General features: G+C 37.3%; 1 protein-coding gene across 7 annotated transcripts in view; it reads right to left on the minus strand.

The window, feature by feature from the left end:
* ARMH4 (armadillo like helical domain containing 4) overlaps positions 1-18,293 on the minus strand; it is a 200,304-nt gene that overhangs the window by 6,201 nt on the left and 175,810 nt on the right. For all 7 annotated transcript variants that reach the window (XM_054530674.2, XM_024231939.3, XM_024231940.3 and 4 more), the window contains one exon: positions 1,927-1,958. In XM_054530674.2, the coding sequence (XP_054386649.2) occupies positions 1,927-1,958 (32 nt within the window). The remainder of the gene's footprint in view (positions 1-1,926; positions 1,959-18,293) is intronic.

Here is an 18,293-nt window from a genome sequence, read left to right on the forward strand (position 1 = left end):
TATGTACATGTATCTTCTCAAACTCCAGCATGTATCAGGATCACCTGCAAGACTTGTTAAACGAAGATATATGTACACATGTGTGTATATACATATAAAATATACATATCAAATTAGCATGTAATCGTTCAAGCATGGAAGAAGGCAGGGAACATGGGGAAGATTTAAAGAGTCCCTTCAAGAGTCAAAAGATGAAGATATAGGCACACATGACAGTCACTATTGGAATCCAAAATTTTCTTCTTACAATTTTTTTAATTAAAATATACTGAAAAAAATACTACAGAAGAAAGTGATGAGAAAGCTGAAAAAACTTCAAAATAAGCCAGAAAACTAGGGGTCACATACAAAATTATTTCTCTTGATAAAATGGAGCAAGAAAAAGGTACCAAGATTTTGAGAAGTACTGATTGTCTCATGGATCTTTGCATATATTAAAATCCACAAATTGTATACATTAAAAAAAAAAGATTTTGAGACAAGACAAGAATAAAGGGTTCATAGGAATAAAAAAAATGGCCTTTCTCTAAAGCTGTACAGATTTTTTTAGGGAATGGTAAAGCTATATATACATGCAGATAAGAAATTTAACAATATCAAATTTCAAAACCGTTTACATGCCAAAATTTATTTTCTTACGCTTTTTTTTTTTTTTTTGGTCCCTTTCTTAAATAACTCAGGATACTTTCTATGGAAACAAGGATATATGAATTCCTAGGTTAACATAACAAATCCTGTTTAATTTTCATTGCATCATATTTTTCCCTGAAAAATAACAAGAAACACTACCAATGTAAATATATCCAGTTCTAAACTTTTGAGCTTTTCTTCCCCCCAAGTTTTTCTCAGTCCATCTGATCACAGCCCACCTCTCTTCACAATTGGATCCATTACAAATACCAAAATGGCATCCATTGACCTCAACAGGCTTAAAATTTTTCAATGTCAATTTTAATTTATATGAACACAAAATAGTCTCATTCTCAAAAACTATCTGTGCTAAATTTTACTGAGAAGCAGAAATAGTAAGGAGAATTAATACAATTATATAAATTTATTTGCAATTGAATGTTGTATTCTTTAATATTAAGCTGTAGCAAAATAATATTAATAATTCAAATATGAGGGAAATTGACTGCAGGTAATAAAAAAGATATGGAATGCCATCAATAGAAATATATTGAGACTGATGAATTGAAGGTAACTCAATATCTGACCACTGAAAAGATTTCCATTTAGCTGAAATCCCAGTGAAATTTGAGCTGGGCTGTAACAATGGGATCTGACACTGGCTACAACAAGGAATTCAGGACTCCATCAATACCTTTATGAGTAATTCAGTTTAAAATTACCAAGTAACCAAAAGTGAAAACTTGGAGAGGATTGAAAATCAAAAGAAAATGAACAATATCAACCTGGAAGTTAACATTGTCAATCACTATGTAGATGGCAGAATTAATGCAAAAAAAGAAAATCTTTATCTATAGTTGGCCATTCCAGACAGGTCAGCTAATCAATACCTAGTAAGTGGCAGCACGGTGATAAACTGCATACCTAGAGAGTCTCATATTAGAAAAAAAAAAAAAAGCCAGATGGAATGGGATGACAATCCGGAAATTCCCGAAAAGAAACTTCACCTTGATATGTCAACGATATTATTCTGTGGAGCATATCAAACAAGGTAAATTCTTATACTTTTATAAGAGTGAATGGTACTGCAAAGAATAAGGTGTCTCCTGTGTTCTAAAAGAAGGGATTTAAAGGGAAAGCCTTCTTTTTTGCAGGGTACTGTAAGTGGCCCTGAATCTTTAGATAGATTACCAGAATCAGAATAATAAACTAAAGCTCCACTACTCTGAAGATCTTTTGCTTAATAAAGCTATATGCCCCTAAAAATAATCCAATTGAAGAAAATACTTTTCTTACCTTGTCTTTTAATTTTTCCATCCAGCTTCTCACTAGGAAAAAATAAGATAATAAAATGTAAATAACCATCTTTTACTTATAATTCATGGTATGAAGTTAATTTGACAAATTAAAGAGTTTTTTGTATTAAATACAGTAAAAGGATTAACAATATAACATAATGACAATATGGCCTTATTTTTATTTCTACTTATTTAGAAATGCAATGGACAGCACAAACATCCCTCATATTATTATTACATAAATGGAGAATATTTTTGTTTGCTAAATGTTTTTTCTATTATTATTGAAAGATTAGTGGGGAGGTGTGGGCAAAGTGAAAATCACCTTTAAAATATCAAGTTCATTTATTCTCTGACACTTTTTCTTTGGCTTTATTTCTCATCTTTCTCAGTTTGTAAGCTCAGTGGGAATGCTGCACTTGAATCAATATCAGACGGCAGAGATTAAGGGAGGAAGGGAAAATAAGCAAGCCCAGGTTGCCAAGAGCTGGCTCCAAAGAGAAGCATTTGCAATCATATTTGAAGAAGCAAGGATTGGATGAAAGGCAAGAACAAGAAGTATTTCAGAAAGACATATAACTTGTGAACTACCATTCTATAGCAATACAACCACCATGAAAAATAAAAGCAATCACCAAGTAATATTCACAAAGCCAACTGAAAAAGGCTGATCAACTATGAAATTTTATGTAGACCATAGTTACAGCCATTTGGGAATACATAAATAAGCCAAGAGTAGAAGGAAGCATCAATTTCATTTTTGAAATATGTGTTAGAATGGCCATGTTAAGGTTGGTTTGAGTTTGTTGGTGGTTTTTTACCCTTAATTACCTTTCAAAGTCATAATAATGTTTCAACATTGAATGAAGATTTACTTTTAAAAGCATCAGAAAGGAGGAAAAAAAGACAAATATATTCTCATTTTACCTTTATTATCAAACAAAAGAAATAAGTGTAAAAAAAACTTTTAAGATTTCCTGAAATTTTCTCTGCTTTTCAGAAGCTTCAACAGATAGGAAGGAAGGAAACAGAGCAGAAAACTTTTATTATGAAGAGTCAGATAGTTAATATCTCAGGTTTTGCAGAGTGTATAGTCTCTGTCACAACTACTCAACTCTGATCTTATGTAACACAAAAGTGGCCGTAGACAATATATAAATAAATAGGTTCAGCTATGCTCCAATAAACTTTATTTATGGATATTAAAATTTGAATTTCATGTAATCTTCAAATGTCATAAATATTTTTCTTTTGATTTTTTTCAATGCTATTAAAATGTAAAAAGCATTCTTTGCTCAGGAGCCATACAAAAGCAGGCAGCAGGCTACATATGGGCCATGGACTACAGTTTGCTGGCCCCTCGCATAGATATACTTTAACCAAGAAGTCGGTGCCTCCATTTACAATCTGACTCTAGTATAACATATCTGAAAATACTGATGATGGCTAGCATGCACACAGCTCCACCCTTTACAAAGCATGCCACATGCATTGCATCACTTGAACAGCAAACGAATGACAAACATGAGAGTCAGGTCAGATTATGCTCAGGGAAAAGATGAGGAAACTGGGGCTCAAGAGAAGCTAAGAGACTTGCTCATGGTTAACCAGAGAGTAAGGTGTCATTGAGGCCGAACACGGTGGCTCACACCTGTAATCCCAGCACTTGGAGAGGCAGAGGCAGGTGAAGTTCAAGACCAGCCTGGCCAACATGGTGAAACTCCGTCTCTACTAAAAATACAAAAAAATTAGCAAGGCCTGGTGGCAGACACCTGTAATCGCAGCTACTCAGGAGACTGAGGTAGGAGAATCACTTGAACCCAGAAGGCAGAGGTTGCAGTGAGCCAAGGTCACACCACTGCACTCCAGCCTGGGCAACAGAGCAAGACTCCATCTCAAAAAAAAAAAAAAAAAAAAAAGAAAGTCATTGGAACTCAAACCTGATTTTAAAACCCAGGAGTAAGCCTTTCGAACTACCAATTTCTTTTGGTGATACTACCACTCTTCTGCTCCTTCAAGTTGAAAATGTGAAGCTACCTTTGGCCCTTCTACCTCCCTCAGGTCCTGGCTTTAATCTCTCATGTAGAGCCCTTGTCAAGACCTCTCTCTTGTTCTTCCCTCCTAGCTCCCTCTGTCTCAAAGGGATTCAGACAAAGATGGTGGTGATCAATCAGGATAAGTACAGGGTCATGGGGAGGTCAAAAGAAGAAAGTCTAGGGGCCTCAAGAATAAGGCCAGGGGTTAGTGATTCTAGGAGTGGTTCCATGGAGAAGTAAGATCCACCACTGATTCACTGAGTGAATTTGGAGAAACTCTGGACCCACAGCTTCCTTATATAGAGAGATGGCAATATCTGTCTTGCAAGATTGTTGTGAAGATTAGAAATAACAAACGCAAAGTGTTTAGTACAGAAATCTAGGGCAGGAGGGGAAGAAAGGTAAGTAAAATATGAGTATTTTGTAAATACGTCTCACTTAAGCCCATGACACATATTTAAATAGAAGCAAGATAATGTTTCCAATTTGTTCATTCAACAAATATTTATCACGTACATTGTGTTTGATCAGGCATTATGCTTTAAAGTGGGTCAGCAGAAGTTATAAGACCTAATTCCAGTGAGAAAGGGGTTAGGCCACCAAGTCTATAAGAAGTGGATGACAAGCAGCAATGTAGGGACTGAAAGAGTGAAGAACAGAGGAGGAAAGCCAGTTGCGAGAGTGCAAGGCAGAACCCACCAACCTTTGAAGCAAGATGCTTGCAATCAGTGACTCAGTTGGGTATTATACAATAAATAGGGCAAATCAAAAGAGAGGTGGAGGCAGGAATGTTAATATGAGCACCTAGTGGAGGAGGCAAGATGGTGCAGGATAGGGATAGCCTGGAGAAGAGGAAAAGGAGGCAAAGACCAACCCAGGGTCCAAGGCACTGATAGGCTTGTGTACTGTAGGAAACTCATCGCCAAGAGAAGCATTTTAACTTAGGCCTTATCAAGCCAGGCTTCACTGGTAAACTGTCCACATCTTAGGTTCTTAGAGTAAATTTCACAGAGTCCTACTTTGGATGATTATCTAATGAAGAAATTCTTCACTGAAGGCAAGAAGGCACATCAGTGCAAGATGTTTACATGTGCACAGATATCTGAAGAAGCATGTTCCATTGATCTAGTTCAGTAATTCATAACACAGAGTGGGAAAGCCAGGCAAAATATTCTTGGCTGGAGAGAGAGGATAGTGAGTAAGTATTCTGGTGGGCATAGGTCTAAAAAGGTTGAGGAAACACTATTCTTAGACTGTGAGCCTGATGACGTTTCCCCATCTAAGAATATGAGACCCCAGAGCGCCATGCCTTGTGCTTCTCAGGTATCCGCCAGGGTCCCCTGCACAGTATTGAACACTCAGGTGCTTAATAAGTATTTTTCCTTCTTTCAGAAAATATTTATTTAAGTGAGTTCACAGTCTTTGAATAAGCATGATTCTCATTCATGAGGATCCTATAAACAGTTTTTGGTAAAACATTCAAGTCGCAATAAATATACATTTTATGCAATGAACATTTTAAAACTTAAGGAGTAGAAAATGATAAGAGAATGCAATGCAAGAAGAAAGAAAATTATAAAGAAATATTTTTAGTTAAAAAAAAAAAGATGATGGCCAGACACACTGGCACATGCTTGTAATCCCAGCACTTTGGGAGGCCAAGGCAGGCAGATTGCTTGAGACCAGTCTAGACAACATAGCGAGACTCCCGTCTCTACAAAAAAATAAAATAGAATTTAAATTTAAATTTTAAAAAATTTAAAGATGATTATTTATAAACAGGAAAACTGACAGCTGCAATTTTTAAAAAATAGACAAACATCACAGTAAAGAAGTATGAATGGATACAGCTTTTCAAAGGTACAGAGGTGGAGGGGAGATTTGCAATCCATATCAAAAGCTTTATTAAGGTTAAAATGTTTTATACGAAGCTCCAGTTATAGAAGACATGTATCTTAAAGGATTAACCATGAATATGCACAAAAATTTTGTTTAAATCATGTTCACAAAATATTTATAATAAAAAGGAGCATGTAAACAATATTAATATCCAACAAAACAGGATTGGTTTAAACACTCAAGGGAAAACAAAACCTTAGGTTATGTCTACAGAGTATTATATGAAAATAAAATTATTTTTAAAATACTTAATGGCAAGATGTTGTTCAACTTATACATTGCAAAGGAAAAAAACAGTGTAGTATAATGTGAGCCTGAGTTTGTAGATAAAAAATATTATGTGTAAAATTTGAACAATGCACATCAAAATGTTAACTGAATTAATCAATTCAGTTGATTAATTGGTAGAATTACGGGTGATTTTTCTTTTATTCTCTGTATTTTTAGGATTTAGCAAATCACAATTTCTCACTACTTTTAAATTAAGAAAAAAACACATTTTACAACAAAACCCCCAAAATTCCATAAACCTTTGCAAATTAAAGATAGTAGATTGCTGATAGTGAACACAAGAAGTTAGAGCCTTTCCACTTGGCTCACAGTTCAGCCCACAGCTACAGATTCACTCTAATCCCTCTGTTTTGTTATCTTCCTTGAAATTTTATTTAATGCAAATCCAAGAGCACAGTGCTATAATAAGGCCTCTGGTCTCCTTCTAGTAGAGAGAAAGGTACACAGAAAAGAAAGTAGGCATGAATAAAGGTCATATATAACAAGCCCACAGCTAATATTATACTCAATGGTGAAAAGTTGAGGGCTTTTCCTCTAAGATCAGGAACAAGACAAGGATGCTCACTCTTGTCACTTATATTCAACTTAGCAGTGGAAGTCCTGGCCAGAGCAATTAGGTAGGAGAACAAATAAAAGCCATCCAAATTAAAAAGGAAGAACTTTGGCTGGGCACAGTGGCTCACACCTGTAATCCTAGCACTTCAGGAGGCTGAGGCGGGTGGCTCACTTGAGCCCAGGAGTTCAAGACCAGCCTGGGCAACACAGCAAAACCTTGTCTCTACAAAAACTACAAAAATTAGCTGGGCGTGGTGGCACATCTGTAGTCTCAGCTACTCAGGAGGCTGAGGTGAGAGGATTGCTTGAGCCCAGGAGATTGAGGCTGCGGTGAGCTGTGTTCATGCCACTGCACTCCAGCCTTGGCAACAGACCAAGACCCTGTCTCAAAATAATAAAAGGAAGAACTTAAATTGTCGCTGTTTGCAGATGACATAATCTTATTTATATAAAAATACAAAACTAAAAACTCCACCAAAAAAATGGTTAGAAGTTATAAACAAATTCAGTAAATTTGCAGGATACAAAATCAACATGCACAAATCAAGCATTTCTATATCCTACCAACAAATTATCTAAAACAGAAATCAAGAAAACAATTCTATTCACAATAGCTACAAAAAAAAAACTTAGGCATAAATTTAATCAAGGAGGTGAAAGACTTGTTCACTAAAATCTATAAAACATTGATGAAAGAGATTGAAGAAGACACAAATAAATGGAAATACCCCATGTTCACAGACTAGATTAATATTGTTTAAATGTCCATATAATCTAAAACCATCTACATATTCAATGCAATCTCTACCAAAATCCCAATGACATTTTTCACAGAAATAGAGAAAAATGATCTTAAAATTTGTATGGAACCACAAAAGACCACAAAATGGCCAAAGCAATCTTCAACAACAACAACAACAACAAAAAACAAAGCTGGAGGCATCAAAGTACCTAACTTCAAAATATATTACATAACCAAGACAGCATGGCATTGGCATAAAAACAGATACATAGACCAATGAAACAGACTCGAGAGCCCAGAAATAAATTAACGCATTTACCATCAACTGATTTTCAACAAAGGTGCTGAGAACACACAATGGGGAAAGGACAGTCTCTTTAACAAGTTGTTTTGTGAAAACTGGATATCCACATGCAAAAGAATAAACTTAGAGCCTCATCTCACACCATATACAAAAATCAACTCAAAATGAATTAAAACTTAAATATAAGACCTGAAATTATAAATCTACTAGACGATAATAAAAGGGAAAAGCTTTATGACATTGGACATGGCAATGATTTTTTTGCTATCACTCCAAAAGCACAGGAAACAAAAACAAAAATAGACAACTGGGATTTTATCAAACTAAAAAGCTTCCATATAGCCAAGGAGACAACCAACAGAGTGAAAAGACAAGCTATAGAATGGGAGAAAATATTTGCAAACTATATATCTGATAAGGGGTTAATACCCAAAATATATAATGAACTCATATAACTGAATAGCAAGAAAACAAATATGGGGGAAGGACTGAATAGACATTTCTCAAAAAAAAGACATACAAATGGTCAAAAAGTACATGAAAAACGTTCAACTTCACTAATTATCTTTGTTTATCTTCACTTCACTAATATTTGCTTATCAGTGATAAGCAAATTAAATGTACAATGAGATATGAATTCACACCTATTAGAAAGGCTATTATCAAAAAGACAAAAGATAACAAGGTTTGGCAAGGATGTAAAAAAAGGAAATCCCTGTTCACTGTTGGTGGCAATGTAAGTTGGTACAGCCATTACGGAAAACAGTTTGGAGGTTCCTCAAAAAATTAAAATAGAACTATCATGTGACCCTGCAATCCCACTACTGGGTACATATTCAAAGGAAAATAAATCAGTATGTTGAAGAGATATCTGCACTCATGTTCACTGCAGCACTATTCACAATACTCAAGATATAGAATCACTTTTACACTGTTGGTGGGACTGTAAACTAGTTCAACCCTTGTGGAAGTCAGTGTGGTGATTCCTCAGGGATCTAGAACTAGAAATACCATTTGACCCAGCCATCCCATTACTGGGTATATACCCAAAGGACTATAAATCATGCTGCTATAAAGACACATGCACACGTATGTTTATTGCGGCACTATTCACAATAGCAAAGACTTGGAACTAACCCAAATGTCCAACAATGATAGACTGGATTAAGAAAATGTGGCACATATACACCATGGAATACTATGCAGCCATAAAAAATGATGAGTTCATGTCCTTTGTAGGGACATGGATGAAACTGGAAATCATCATTCTCAGTAAACTATCACAAGGACGAAAAACCAAACACCGCATGTTCTCACTCATAGGTGGGAATTGAACAATGAGAACACATGGACACAGGAAGGGGAATATCACACTCTGGGGACAGTTGTGGGGTGGGGGGGAGCGGGGAGGGATAGCATTAGGAGATATACCTAATGCTAAATGATGAGTTAATGGGTGCAGCACACCAGCATGGCACATGTATACGTATGTAACTAACCTGCATATTGTGTACATGTAACCTAAAACTTAAAGTATAATAAAAAAAAAAGATTGAAAAAAAAAAAGATATAAAATCAACTTAAGTGCCAGTCAACACATGAATAAAGAAAATGTGGTACTGTATATAAACACACTGGAATATTATTCAGCCATAAAAAAAGAATAAAATCTTATCATTTGCAGCAACATGGATGAGCCTGGAGGACATTATGTAAGTAAAATAAGCTAGGCACAGAAAGACAAATATCGCACGATCTCATTTATATGTAGAATCTGAAAAAGTATAACTCACAGAAGCAGAGAAGGGTGGTTACCAGGTGTAGGAGGGGGTCATGTTGGAGAGATATTAGTCAAAGGATATAGGTACGAGGAATAAGTTCAAGAGATCTATTGTACAACACATAACTATTGTTAATCGCAATGTATTGTATTCTTGAAAATTGCTGAAAGAGTAGATTTTAAGTGTTCTTACCACAAAAATGCTAAGTATGTGAGGTAAGACTAAGTATGTTATTAGCTTGATTTAGCCTTTCAACAATGTATACATATTTCAAAACATTATGTTGTTTTGAATTTCAATAGTCATGTTGATAAATATATATGATTTTTATTTGTCAATTAAAAACTAATTTTTTTATAAAAAAAGTAGTCATGGGTTATTAAAAATAGATCCTTTCTCATGCTCGCCAGCACCCTCTTGTGTATATGAGTCCCAGGTGTAGCAACTTGCCACTCTCCTAGTTTTTCTGCCTAACGAAAAAGGTGTGAAGATCAAAGATGCAGCTGCAGATAAAATAACATTTCCACCATCCTGGCCAATAAGGTGAAACCCCGTCTCTACTAAAAATACAAAAATTAGCCGAGTATGGTGGCATGTGCCTGTAGTTCCAGCTACTCAGGACACCGAGGCAGGAGAATTGCTTGAACCCAGGAGATGGAGGTTGCAGTGAGCCAAGATCACGCCATTGTACTCCAGCCTGGGTGACAGAGTGAGACTCTGTCTCAAAAAAATAATAATAAAATATAATTTAAAAAAATAAAATAACATTTCCATGCATCCTACCAATGGATGTGTTTTAATGGGCTGTGGCTGAAACGTATCCCAAACTGTTTATTTAGAGGAGTATGTTTAATTTTCATTTATTTCCAGTAACAAAGTTTTATGGACTATATTTATCCCAGATATATGCATAAATTCCCTTTTACTAAAGGGGAAGGGATGGGAGCCAGAAGAGATCCAGGATTTGTCTGAAATAATAATAAAGATTTGTTGAACACCTCACAAAAATTTTGCGAGGTAGATACTATTATCCACTATTTTACAGATAAAGAAAATGAAGCTCAAGTAGTGCTCAGAGTCACACAGCTAAAGAGCAGCTGATCTGGAATCGGAACTCAGATCTTTATGGCTCTAAAGCCTGTTCGGTACACCCATGGGTCACTCTGGGGAGGGGTGAGGGCAGGTGGGCCAAGGAGACCTTATCACAGCCCACGGGGCTTTCCTGAGTTCTGGAGATGGGAGATACTCAAGCTGGGAGGCGGCATGTATTAGCTCACCTGGTATTCTGACTCCTTTACCTTCTCCTCTCTGTTCCCTCTCTCTGACAAATGTGCTTCTCTTTCTGCCTCTATATGTGTCTCCCTCTGTCTCTGTCTCTCATGGTGTCTCTGCATATCACATTGTGATTTCTGTCTGTCTGTCCTTTCTCTCCCTCCCCTTGTCTCTTTCTCTCTGACTCTGTGTCTGGATGTCTGCCTGGTTCTGTTGCTCTATTATCTTTCTCTCCCTGTCTCTCTCTTCCTGTCTGTGGTGTGTGTGGGGTGAGGGGACTCTCTTTGTATATGTCTTTCTCATTCAGAGAAAATAAACTGGATCTCTTAGTTCCATGTTCGCCAAGGACTTTTCCAACTCAGTCCTGTGTGCCAGGGTAGCAACATCCTTAGCTCTCCATTGGGCAACAGCCAACTGAGTGGCAGAAATCTTAGGGTGAACCTTAAAACTCAGAAGGAGCAATGCTGAAGAGAGAGAGAATGATTTATTATAAGGCGTTGGCTCATGTGATAATGAAAACTGAGACTTTCCAAGATCTACTGCCTGTAAACTGGAGATCTAGGAGAGCCACTGGTTTAGTTCCAGCCCAAGTCCAAAGGCCTGAGAACCAGGAGAGTTGATGTACTCCAAAAGCCTGCAAGCTCAAAACCCAGGAAGAGCTGGTGTTTCACACCCGAAGGCAGAGGGGAAAAAAACAATGTCTCAGTTTTCAGGCTGTCAGGCAGGAGGAATTGCCCCTTTTCATAGGGCAGTTGGACTTATTGTTCCATTTAGGCCTTCAATGGATTGGATGAAGCCCATCCACGTTAGGAGGGTATTTACCCAGTCTACAGATTCAAATGCGATACGGTTTGGCTGTGTCCTCACCCAAGTTTCATCTTGAATCGTAACTGCCACTATCCTCGCATGGCTTGGGAGGGACTTGGTGGGAGATAATTAAATCATGGGGGGGTTTTCCCATGCTGTTCTCATGATAGTGATTAAGTCTCACAAGATCTGTTGGTTTTATAAAGGGCCATTCCCCTGCACATGCTCTCTTGCCTGCTGCCATGTAGGATGTGCCTTTGCTCCTCCTTAGCCTTCTGCCATGATTGTGAGGCCTCCCCAGCCATATGGAATTGAGTCCATTAAACCTCTTTTTCTTTATAAGTTGCACTGTCTCGGGTATTTCTTCATGGCAGTATAAAAATGGACTAATACAAAATGTTAATCTCATCCAGAAACACCCTCACAAACACAACCAATATAGTGTTTGATCAAATGCCTGGGCACCCATGGTCCAGTCAAGTTGACACATAAAATTATCCATCACAGAGTGAGACTGGAGGTCAAGATCATAATCCTGGTTCCCCAACATTTAAAGACCAGCCAGAGGAGAAAGGGCCAGGAGAAAAGACAGGTAGGGAATGGTCAGAGAGGCTCAGAAACCTGGACTGTTCATGTGAAACAACCCAGAAGAGCTCGTTCCAAGCATTTATGAGGACATTTTCACATTTCATTGATCAAACAAAACCTTTTTTCAGGTTAGCCTTTGGTGGGTTGGCCAGAAACACAGAGAAGTTATCACCCTAGGAGCCATCTGCAACCAAGGAGGGCTGCAAGTATATTAATACACTGGTATAGTATAGTAGTTTCCTAAAGCTACTATAACAATACCACAAACATAATGGAATAAAGCAACACACATTTGTTATCTTATATTTCTGGAGGCAGAAAGGCCAAAAATCAGACTCATAGCCTAAAGTCAAGGTGTCAACAGGGTTAGTTCCTTCTAGAGGCTCTAGGACAGAATCTTTTCCTTGCCTTTTCCAGCTTCTAGAATCCACATGCAATCCTTGGCTCATGGCCTATTCCTCCATCTTCAAAGTCAACAGCATAACATCTTCAACTCTCTCTCTCTCTCTGTCCCCACCGCCACTCTCCAAGCTCTGCCTCCCACTGTCATATTTTCTTCTCTGACTCTAACCCTCCTAATTCTCTCTCAGAAAGACCGTTGTGACAATCTCCCCATCTCCAGGTCCTTAAGTCAATCACAACTGCTAAGTAGCTCTCGCCATGTAAGGTAACATATCCCCATGTTCCAGGGATTAAGAGGTAGACGTCTTTTGGGGAAGCCACTATTCTGCCTCATTACATCAGGTAAATCCCCCAGTTTTCCTCATTTCTGACATGTGTTCTACACAGCTTCCCAGAGAATCCCCAGCAGCAAGGAGCTCCAGCAATAATCCATTCATTAGCATCTCCTCTATTGATTGGCTTTCCACCCTCCCCACCTCACTTCCTCACTCCCTCTCCACACTTCCATACTTCCTGGGATCACCTCCCAAATAAACTCCTTATACCCAATCCTGTCACAGGGTCTACTTTTAGGGAGAGCTCAAACTAAGACACTAATCTAATTCAGTCACCATACAGGCAAGCTGGCCCTTTGCCATACCAATTTCATTCATTTCGTACATTAAAACCAACCACAGACATACCTTGGAGATATTGTAGGTTCAGTTCCAGACCACCATCATAAAGCAAATGCTGCAATAAGATATGTCACACAAATTTTTTGGTTTCCCAGTGTCTGTAAAAGTTATATTTGCACTATAGTATAGTCTAGTAAGTGTGAGATTGCATTATGTCTAAATAAACACATCCATACTTTAACTAAAAATACTTTATTACCAAAAAATGCTAATGATCATCTGAGCCTTGACAGACTATTTTTGCCGGATGGAGGGTCTTCCTCAATGCTGATGGCTGCTGACTAATCAGGTGGTGGTTGCTGAAGGCAGGGGTAGCTGTGTCAATTTCTTAAAATAAAACAACAATGAAGTTTGCTGCATTGAATGAGTCTTCATTTTATGAAGGATTTCTCTATATATGCAATGCTGTTTGAGAGCATTTTACCCAGAATGGAAATTCTTTCAAAACTAGAATTAATCCTCTCAAACCCTGTCACTGCTTGGTGAGCTAAGTTCTTGTAATATTCTAAGTCCTTTGTTGTCATTTCAACACTGTTCACACCAGGAGTAAATTCTATCTCAAGAAACCACTTTCTTTGCTCATCCATAAGAAGCAAGTTTTCATCCATTCAAGTCTTATCTGAGACTGCAGCAATTCAGTCACATCTTCAGGCTCCATTTATAATTCTAATTCTCTTTCTATTCCTAACACATATGCAGTTACCTCCTCCAATGAAGTCTTGAACCCCTCAACGTCATCCATAAGGGTTAGAATCAACTTCCTCCAAACTCCTGTTAATGATGGCTTGTCCTCTTCCCATGAGTCAGGAATGTTCTGAATGGCATCTAGAAAGATGAATCCTTTCCAGAAGGTTTACAACTTACTTTGGTCAGATCCATCATGAATCATTATCTATGGCAGTTATAGCCTCATGAAATGTATTTCTTAAATAATAAGACATGATCCATGAACTGCAGAATGGACATTGTATTAGTAGGCATAAAAACAACATTAATCTCCTTGTACATCTCCATCAGAGTTCTTGGGTAACTAAGTACACTGTCAATGAGCAGTAGTAATAATTTGAAAGGAATCTTTTTTTCTGAGAGTAGGTCTCAACAGTGGGCTTAAAATATTCAGTAAAACATGCTGTAAACAGATGTGCTGTCATCCAGGCTTTGTTGTTCCATTTATAGAGCACAGGCAGAGTAGATTTAGCATAATTCTTAAGGGCCCTAGGATTTTAGGAATAGCCAATGAGCATTGACTTCAACTTAAAGTCACCAGTGGCATTAGCCCCTAACAAGAGAGTCAGCCTGTCTTTTGAAGCTTTGAAGCCAGGTACTGATTTCTCTCTTGCTATGAAAGTCCTATATAACATCTTCCAATATAAGATTGTTTCATCTACAATGAAAACCTGTGGTTTAGCGTACCCACCTTCATCAATGATCTTAGCTAGATCTTCCGCATAACTTGCTGCAGCTTCTACTTCCCTCTGTACTTTTATATTATGGAGGCAGCTTCTTTCCTTAAGCCTCATGAACCAACCTGTTCTAGCTTCCAACTTTTCTTCTGCAGCTTCCTCACTTCTCTCAGCCTTCATAGAATTTAAGAGAGTTAGGGTCTTCCTCTGGAATAGACTTCGGCTTAAGGGAATGTTGTGGCTGATTTGATCTTCTACACAGGCCACTATAATTCTCTCCACGTCAGCAGTAAGGTTGTTCTATCTCTTATCATTTGTGTGTGCACTAGAGTAGTGTTATTAATTTTCTTCAAGAATTTTTCCTTTACATTCACAATTTGGCTAACTGATGCAAGAGGCCTAGCTTTTAGACTATCTTAACTTTCACATGCCTTCCCCACTAAGCTTAACATTTATAGCCTTTGATTTAAAGTGAGAGATGTGTATCTCTTTCTTTCACTTGAACACTTAGAGGCCGCTGTAGGGCTTTTAATTGCATTAATTTCAATATTGTTTTGTCTCAGGGAATAGGGAGGCCTGAAGAACAGGAGAGTGATTAGGGAATGGGCAGTCAGTAGAACAGTCAGAACACACACAACATTTATCAATTAAGGTCACCATCTCATATGGATGCTGTTGGTGGCACCCCAAAATTATTACAGTAGTAACATTAAAGACCACTGATCACAGATCACCATGATAGATATAATAATAATGAAAAAGCCTGAAATATCAAGAGAATTACCAAAATGTGACACAGAGACACACAGTGATCCCATGCTATAGGGAAAATTGCACCAACAGACTGGTTGAGTGCAGGTTGCCACAAACCCTCAATTTTTAAGAAATGCAATATCTGCAAAGTTCAATAAAGTGAAGGGCAATCAAATGAAATGAGCCTGCATTAAAATGCACAGAATGAGGCATATAAGGAAGGCAGGCAAAATGGCCAAGTTCAAGGTAGAAGCCATCTCTGTTTATCTAAATTAATTCTAACTGAAGAATTTCAGGCTACCTGAATTTATAAAACATAGCACTCCCATACAGCATTGTGTAAGATATACTTTTAGCTAGATTCCTTAGGTTCCCATTGAATTTTGAAAGAGTTATAAATATAGTCTCTTTAATAGAAAAATTTTCAATATCACATCTTTCAAGGTGGGAAACTTGATTGTTATCTTAATCAATGAAAAGAGAAATGTATGCTCCACCTAAATAAATATCAGAGCATAGTCCTTTGTTCAAAGCATGTGTAACTAAATCTCAATTACGGTATTTCTACAATGTCAAGAAATAAATGGAGACCAGCTCTTTTTCTTTCTTGTTATTTAACCATAAATGCTATTTCTAACCCAAGAAATGAAGCTTTTTTCCAACTTATATAACACATTTAAGAATAACAAAACTTACTAAGTTTTAAGTATTATCTGCATGTTTTTAAAGAATTTTGAGTTTTTCTAGCTACAGATTATTCTCTGATGATGCTAAATTTACCTGCTTCAAAATCACACAGAAACTCTGTCTATAATAATTTGCCCTTCACATAATTACAGAACAGCAAGATTCCAATAAATAGAATGACCCATTTCTTTGCATAGGGCTAAGTGAACATTAACCGTGTATCTAAGAAGCAATTAATTCTGAAAGCTCTGCACTGATATTTACAAAGAAGGGTGCAAAGAGCCCAGATACCCTAATCTCTACTTTCAAGTAATATTAAGAATGTCTTTAGTTAATTGCAAATTTAGGAATGATACTAGATACCTAGTGGGAAGATGCAAAGAGAACGTCCTGCAATCAACTGTACATCCTGCCAGGGTTATTTATTAGTGTTAATAATACTGATAAACTATAAACCATATTATCACAACTCTTGTAATGAGAAGCCTGTCATGAACTTCAACCATAGGGAAATATATGATACATAAATGAGGAAGAAAGTATCCCTCAATGTGTCTTCCTTTTTCTTCCCAAAAAGGAAAGCAATAATATACAACATTGCTTCCCATTATTCACCACGGGAGAAAAAAAAAGTATTTGCCTCCCCCTATGCTTGATCGTGAAGCGGAAAAAAAAATCACTGCTCTTTACCTAAGCAATCTTGAAGTTTCTGCTGAGCACCAAGGTTTCTGATCTATGATTTTACCACCCAGCAGCATCAAGTGCATGCTCAGGGGACCTGAAATTCTCATTCTCATGAGATCTCTTCTCACATTTGCACTACCTGATCTTCAATCCATTGGTGAAAAAGAAAATAGTTTGGCCTTCATACTTTATTTTTAACAGAAAGTTTACTGCTTTCTGAAGTTCAGTATCATCAAGCTTCCAGTGCAAAGTCAAGTTTGTGTGACTTGCTTACCAGATCTGCTGAATCAAAACTTTGCCATCTTGAGTTATAATCAAGGGTTTAGCAACCATAAAGCCCATCAGCTCTACCCTCGGTCCCTCCTCATTCTCAATTTTATGTAAGGTGATAAGCCACTTTAGCATCAAGACAAGGTCCCCAAGCATTCTTCTCCTTTATATAAATTTGGGGGCTTCCACTGATAAAAAGCCATGGCTTGAACATAGGGCCAAGGTAAATAGAAGACTGCCTACTGACCAAGTGGCTGTAGTCTCTTGTTTGCCATTGGCCCTTAGCTGGAGTTTCTGACATGATTCTACTTAATCATCAAGAAGCTCCCACCTCCCCAGTGCCTTGACTCAGCCAGCAGATGAAATCAATTAGAAGTGGAGTGCTAAATAAGTACTAAAGTGGTTTTCAAGGAAGCTTCAGGGTTTGTTTTCCAAAAGTTCCATTTACCAGTTCGTAATCTTCACTCCTCACAATAATGGGCAAATACCAAGCTGCACACTCAAGAGAGATTAAGGCAAATCTTTGGTTAAGAACACCTGAGCATTGATGATTAAAGAGTAGACAATTTCAGTTATGTAAGATAAATAAGTTCTGGAGATCTATTATACAGCATAGTGCCCATAGCTGATGATACTGTATTGTACACTTAAAATCTGCTAAAAGGGTAGATCTTTTTTTTTAAGTTGCGGTTTTGAGTTTTATTTAAAGAAGATACTTGTAACCCTGAGTTGGTAATGGCTAGGAGAAGATGGAGTCTCTGAAGTTTTGTGTCATTTTCTAATTTAAAACATAAGATCTATTAGTTACATGTTCAGGGAGGACATCTCCCTTTAGTTTTTGGTATTGAGAGGCTGGTGTGACTCTTCGTGATGTCTTGAAAGTCATAGGCCATCTCTGTTAAAATAATATGTTTTAAAGGTGTACAACTTGGTGTTTTGATATAGGTAAACATGATCACCACAATCAAACTAATTAACATATCTATTAACATCTACACAGTTACCTGTGTGTGTGTGTGCTGAGAAAATTTAGCTCATGTTCTATCCACTAAGAGAGTAGATGTTAAGTGTTCCTACAACAAATAATAATAATAAAGGGGACAAGAGGAAACATTGGGAGGTGATGGATATGTTTATGGCTTTGGTGGTGATAGTTTCAGGGGTGTACACTTGTCCCCAAACTCATCAAGTTGTATACATTAAATATGTATAGC

Source organism: Pongo abelii, chromosome 15 (assembly GCF_028885655.2).
Source record: "Pongo abelii isolate AG06213 chromosome 15, NHGRI_mPonAbe1-v2.0_pri, whole genome shotgun sequence".
Taxonomy (NCBI): domain Eukaryota; kingdom Metazoa; phylum Chordata; class Mammalia; order Primates; family Hominidae; genus Pongo; species Pongo abelii.